Source organism: Phoca vitulina, unplaced genomic scaffold (genome assembly GCF_004348235.1).
Source record: "Phoca vitulina isolate PV1807 unplaced genomic scaffold, GSC_HSeal_1.0 scaffold419, whole genome shotgun sequence".
NCBI lineage: Eukaryota > Metazoa > Chordata > Mammalia > Carnivora > Phocidae > Phoca > Phoca vitulina.
In genome coordinates this window covers 18,394-25,251 of record NW_022590106.1, presented here as the reverse complement: position 1 = coordinate 25,251, position 6,858 = coordinate 18,394, and the positions used below count along the sequence as shown (strand labels likewise).

Here is a 6,858-nt window from a genome sequence, read left to right as displayed (position 1 = left end):
TCCTGTCTCACATTTAGGTCTTTCAACCATTTGGAGTCTATTTTTGTTTGCAGTTACTTCTTTTCCTTCTCCCATTCTCTCTCTCCTCTTCTGGAATCCCAATTACATATATATTTTACTTTCTGATATTGCCCCAAAGTATATTAATACTATTAATATTTTTAATCTTTTAACTCTGTACTTCAGCTTGGGTTATTTCTAATAACCTGTCCTCACCATCATTAGTCATTCTGTCTGCATTGTCTACGGTGCTGTTCATTCATCTCATCTAAAGCATTTCTTTTAATTTCAAACATTGTTATTTTCAATTCTAGCATATCCATTTATACTCAGAGTTCATACTTCTCTCTTGAAATCCTCATCTACTTATCCATTTATCACTTATTTGATATATTTATAGAAGTTTTCTGAAGTCTTTGATAATTACATCATATGATTCATCTAGTAGTTGAACCATATTGGTAGTTTTTGTCTACCAGTATTTTTCTATTAATTATGAGATTCTCTTCCTTGCCTTATTTTCTTGGCATAGTTCCTAATTTTTTATTATATTCTTAATACTTCCAATAAGAATTCAATGGAAGATGAAGAATAGTATTTAATTTTATTTTGCTTAGTTCTTCAGAAAGTTCAATCCTTTTCCTCTGTCCAGAAGTTAGAATGAGGGGGACACCTGGGTGGCTCAGTCAGTTAAGTGTCTGCCTTTGGCTCAGGTCAGGATCCCAGGGTCCTGGGACCAAGTCCCACATCGGGCTCCTTGTTCAGCAGGGAGCCTACTTCTCCCTCTCCCTCTGCTGGCAGCTCCCCCTGCTTGTGCTCTCTCTCTCTCTGACAAATAAATAAAATCTTTTAAAAAATAAAAAAGAAGTTAGAATGAGGATCTGATCTTCAGATTCCTTCATAGGTCTAGTTGAACTGGGACTTGGAATCATCTTTAATTAAACTGAACTTAGCTCAGATTAGTTTTACCTCCAACATCTGCCAACTGCCAGCAAGATCTTTTATCTTGCTGATACTTGGAGCCAGGAGGAGTTTGAACCACACTTCAGATATGTTTGTTTCCCTTATGATTCAACTCTATAGACATCAATACCCAAGCACTACAATAATGGCTGAGAATGTACAAATCCCCTCTGATTTTCATTTCTTCCTCCACTGTCCCTTTCTGAGCAAATTACTGGTATAGGTGTCAGTGGTTGTTGGGGGAGAAATTTATAAAAGTGAGCTATTTATTTTTGTGTTTGGGGCTTTTTCAGATTCCAGTCTATCCACAGCTTAGAGCTTTTTCCTCATCTCTACCAAATATCTCAATCTATGGTAGGATCACTCCTCCATGCGCCCATACCCAGACTAGATAACTTGCCTACAGATATAAAAACTGCCATAACTCTCTGCTCATCTAGATGGGCTTTGTCCCTCTCTGGAGCTCGGTAATAAGGCTTCCTACTTCACCCACTCTTTAGAAGCCCCATAGAAATGTATAATTTTTATTTTGCACTTTCCTGTTGTTGATAATACATGAACAACATTCTTCTACAAGCTAACCACAATCAGTGCTCTGTAGTCTCATGATATGTTTTTGAGAATAATATTATAAGCTTTTCCATTTTTTTCTTTGTTAATTAACTATTAGTTTCAATTGCCCATTTCCAGTTACCTTCTGGGTATGTAATTGTTTCATATTCATTTATTAAATTCCTTGTGTGTTAAATAAATTAATCTTTTATCATTTATATTAAATTTAGTTAATAATTTTTATGCATGGATGCTCCCTTGTACCATTCTGGGGTAGGGAGGAATTCAATTCAATTTCCATGCAAGCCTCTATAATTACAGAGAAAATAATCTGCATATCCATATGTGGCAGGCAAATTTTCATCAGTTTTTTACATTTTACCTACACATATATTTTTAAACATGTCAAATATAACTATTTTTCTTTTCACTTACTATTTTTATATCATACTTCCCTGGCCTTTCTCACTTCCAAGGTTGTAAAACTATTATCCTACATTTTACTACTATTTTTGGCATTGTTTTATTTTGTTTTCCAATAAAGCTAAAAACATATAAACAGGTTCTTCTAGGACCTTTGCATCTAGGGCTCCAAATTGTGGCTATCAAATATACTCATGTAAAACTTGAATTTAGAAAAAATTAATTGGAGACAGAGGCAGTAACATTAAAGGTATTCTATATCATCTTCCTGTTCCCAGACCATGGCTAATTGATATAGTCTTTCAGTCAGTAGCTGGCAAAATGGCTTCTTGTTTCCCTATTCCCCTGATTATTTCAGAGATAGATCACTTGGCACGTTAGTTTTATACTGTTTTTCTGGCAACCATTTTTATGCCCAGCATAAAAAATAGTCTTCTATCCCTTAAAAGATTTTACAAGTACTTAATTTCCCACACTAAAACCCATTATATTTAAAATAACTAGAGTAGTTATGTAATCTCCAATAGAGCTATGGTACCAAATAACTATCATTATCATAATGAGTGAAATCAACTGAGGGCAAGGTTTAACATACAGGGAGGATTTGTAAACATCCATTAGTAGTAATCATGAAGCTCTGAAAAAATCAAATGAAATAATCTCATGACATTTTTCTATAAAACCAATTATTTTCCTTTTTATCCATTTACCAAATTGGGGTGGGGGAATATACCTATCAATCAATCAATTGATTTTATATATATATATATATATACATATATATATATGATTTTTTATATATATATATGTGTGTGTGTGTGTGTGTGTATATATGTGTGTGTGTGTATATATATGTGTGTGTGTGTGTGTATATATATATATATATATATAGAGAGAGAGAGAGAGAGAGTGAGAGACTTTTTTCAAAACAAGTCTGCAGAATAACATTTGGCTCTTAATGGTGTTTTGCAACTTAACTGATCTCTGCCCAGAATCTTGATGTTGCTCTAAACCATACAAGAAGCAATTACAGATGAGTGACTCTCTTGCTTAAAATATTAACATGTATTCTTACAGCAATTAGAATAAAACTCCTTATCTCAGCCTAAAAGTCCTTAGTGATTTGACCCTTACAGTAACATATTTATCCCCTAAATCTCTCACAATTATTCATCATACTCCAACTGAGAAATACTCAGGTGTTTCTTTCATATTCTTTAAGCATACCAAGTTTATTCCCTAATTATGCATAACTCTCTCTCATTGCCTACAATAGTACCTGACAAATGGGTTGTACTCAGTGAAAAACAATATTTGTTAAATGAATGTATGATTTACAGCAAGAATTTCCTCTTCTTTACTTCCTATTATAAAATCTATTCAGCAGACCACATGCCGACTCAATAACCTCCTCATGGAAGTTTTCACTTCCTGGTTGCGAAGGGTATAAATCACAGGGTTCATTAATGGAAAGATCACAGTATGGAAGAAGGAAACTACCTTGTCAGCTGGCAAGGCCCTGAAGGGGCGAGTGTAGATGAAGATGGCAGGTCCAAACATGAGAAGTATAATAATGACATGAGTGGAGCATGTGGACAGTGCTTTGCTCTTCCCTTCAGAAGCAGACCCACGTACATGGCAGAGGATGATGGCATAGGAAGACAAAAGCCCCAGAAAGCACAGCAGGGTGAGCAGACCACTGTTGAAGACCATCAGAAGCTCCACCACAAAAGTGTCTGTGCAGGCCAGCTTGATGACCTGTGGCACATCACAGAAGAAGTTATCCAGTTGGTTTGGGCCACAGAAGGGCAAATGGAGGATGAGGGCTACCTGGATAATGGAGTGGATAAATCCTCCAAGCCACAGAGCCAACAGCAAGGCATAGCAAACTCTAGGGTTCATGACAGTTGAATAATGTAAAGGCCGACAGATGGCAATGTAGCGGTCAAAGGCCATCACAACAAGGAGTAATCCTTCCCCTCCTCCAAGGAAGTGCAAGAAAAAGAGCTGAGTGATGCAACCCCTATAGGAAATTATCTTCTTCTCAGAAACAAAGTCCACCAGCATCCTGGGAGCTACAATGAAGGAATAGGATGCATCCAGGAAGGCCAAGTTGCCCAAAAAAAAGTAGAGTGGGGCTGTGAGGCCAGGGTCTGATCTGATGGTGAGGATGATGAGGAAATTTCCAGGGAGGATGATGAGATAGAAAGTTAAAATCAGCACAAAGACCAGGAGCTGAATACCTCGAGACTGGGTCAGACCAAGAAGGATGAATTCTTTCACCACTGTGCTGTTGTCATTTTCCATCTCCTCTACCTACAGAACATCAGGAAGCAGAGAGTTTATTTCCATCTCTTGCATCTATATCATAGTCCTATTCAAAGTAAAAGCAGTATGTGCCACATCTGTTACACCATCACTTCTCCACAACCTAAGAAATCTTTTCTACCCATTATTCTTCTACATTTCTATCTGCCAACACCCTGATTTGAAACCACACTCTTCTGCTTCTTCAGTTCTTTGCTTCTATTTAACTATCAATCTCAGTTATCAAGTTCTTCAGGTTTTTATCTGAATGGGAGTTGAGGTGGGGATTGATTGCAAAGAGGAATGGCAGAGTTTTTAAGGTGACAGAAATGTTCCATATCTTGACTATAATGGTTACAAGTGTCTGTTCTTTCATCAAAATTTACTAAACTATACAGAAATTGTTACATTTACTCTATGCAAATTATACCTTAAGAAGGCTGACTTAAAAAGTTAAAAAAAAAAACTGCTTATTTGAAATATTTCCTTTTCCCCTATAGAATATCAACCCATCCATGTGGTCTAAATAAAAAAAAAATCCTGGTCATTCTGGAGAATATAAGATCTGAGGTTTATCTGTACAGTGGCCTCTAAATTGGGAATGTGGTCACCCAACACACATGATAATTTATTGGCATGAAAATAATAATAGTAGAATTTATATACATATATTATTATATCTGATTCTTTGAAGTTCCATTTTTGAAAGTTCTATACTTTATATAGAATCATGGTGTAATTGAATGTAAAGTATACGAATAAAATATAGATACTGGTTTGCATGTTCAAAATGGTTTATTACTGAAACGAAAAATTTAAAAAGCTTGAAGAAATTTGAACTAGAGCAAAATACTAGCGATTTAAAACAATATTTCACAGAGGCACCTGGGTGGCACAGTCAGGTAAGCATCTGACACTTGGTTTCTGTTCCAGTCATGATCTCAGGGTCATGAGATTAATAAGCCCTGCATCAGACTTTGTGCTCAGCAGAGTCTTCTTGAGATTCTCTCTCCCTCTCTTCCTCTGCCCTTCCCACTCATGCTATTTCTCTCTCTCAAATAAATAAATCTTAAAAGAAAAAGAAACAATATCTCACATGCTTTCAGTTACATGGCACACTTGTTTTTAAATAGTGTTGTGGAATATGGAGTGTGGAGAGGAGGGCAAGAAGGATCCACTAACTAAATGTAAGATGAGACAGAATGAAAGAGGGAAAGAAGGAAGAGAAAAGCATCCCAAATCAAGAAACCAAAGGAAATTTTTACAACAGCAAATCTATTCAAAACATAAAAATACTTGCTTTTTGTATGTCTAAACCTAAATAGATTAATTAGTAACAGAGGTTTCCATGTGTAGTCTAAATTGGAAATTATGAAAGAGGTAATTTACATCACAAAGGCACATATATGATCACACACACACATTGTCTCCTAAGCAAAACTAAAGCACAAAAATTTACAAATGGCACCATCCAAATCAGTTTTCTTCCTTTTCCTTTCCTTTCCTTTTTTCTTTCTTTTTCTTTCTTTCTTTCTCTTTGTTTCTTTTCTTTCTTTTTCTTTCTTCTTTCTTTCTCTCTTTCTTTCTTTCTTTCTTTCTTTCTCTCTTTCTTTCTCTCTTTCTCTCTTTCTTTCTTTCTTTCTTTCTTTCTTTCTTTCTTTCTTTCTTTCTTTCTTCTCCTTCCTTCCTTCCTTCCTGCCTTCCTTCCTTCCTTCCTTCCTTCTTTCCTTCCTTCCTTTTTTTGCTTAAGCATTCATTGGCTTCAATATTTATCATTCCTTCTGTGCATAAACCTGCTGCTAAAAAAATGAATCAGAAATCCCTCTCTACTTAACTCCTAAGTAGTATGCATCTTGCACACTATTATACAGTAGTTATTTCATAGTCTTTCAAACACTGATGCTATCTTTAAGACATCAAGAAAAGTGGGGGGAGATGTGCCTGGGTGGCTGTCAGTTAAGCTTTCGGCTCAGATCATGATCCCAGAGTCTTGGGCTCGAGCCCAGCATCGGGCTTCCTTAAAAAAAATAATAATAAAAATAACTTAAATACCTCTAAGGTAAAAGCTGCAGGCTCTTCCTCTGTATCTTGTGTCTTATTTTCTATCATAAACTTCTGTTCTTCTATTAACTCTTTAACAGATGGGATTCATTACCATCTAACATCCCTCACTTCTCTCAGTTAATATGTGATATGTAAATTTAACACCAAGTATTAACATCCCCAAGACAACTGGTATTTTAACAAAGGCTTTGTATATCCCCATTAAAGTAATTTTAAATATTGAGAAGAACTAGATACATATTGTTGAGAACAGATAAAGGGTGTCGCTGTATCACTGAATTCAGACCTCATATATTAGTTTATTTCTACTATAATTCTGACCTTTGCATTCCATGACAGTAAATGCCCCACCTGAAGAATTGTAATATGTTTCCATTTATTCCTTCTTTCTATTCTTCATAAATATGAAGATAAAAACACATCTCTAGCAATCCAACACTACTCTCACACAGCAGGCATCACCTTCTAATGGAAGGAACAATTACTGATTATTCCTACCCTTGTTGTTAAATAAATCTCACACAGGAGATTCTTACACATTGAAATACA

General features: G+C 35.6%; 1 protein-coding gene across 1 annotated transcript; it reads right to left on the bottom strand.

Moving 5' to 3' along the window:
* Positions 1-3,318: 3,318 nt before the first annotated feature.
* On the bottom strand, positions 3,319-4,245 carry LOC116629233 (olfactory receptor 4N4). The gene has a single exon (XM_032399539.1). The coding sequence runs from the start codon at positions 4,243-4,245 to the stop codon at positions 3,319-3,321; it is 927 nt and encodes a 308-aa protein (XP_032255430.1).
* Positions 4,246-6,858: the final 2,613 nt, after the last annotated feature.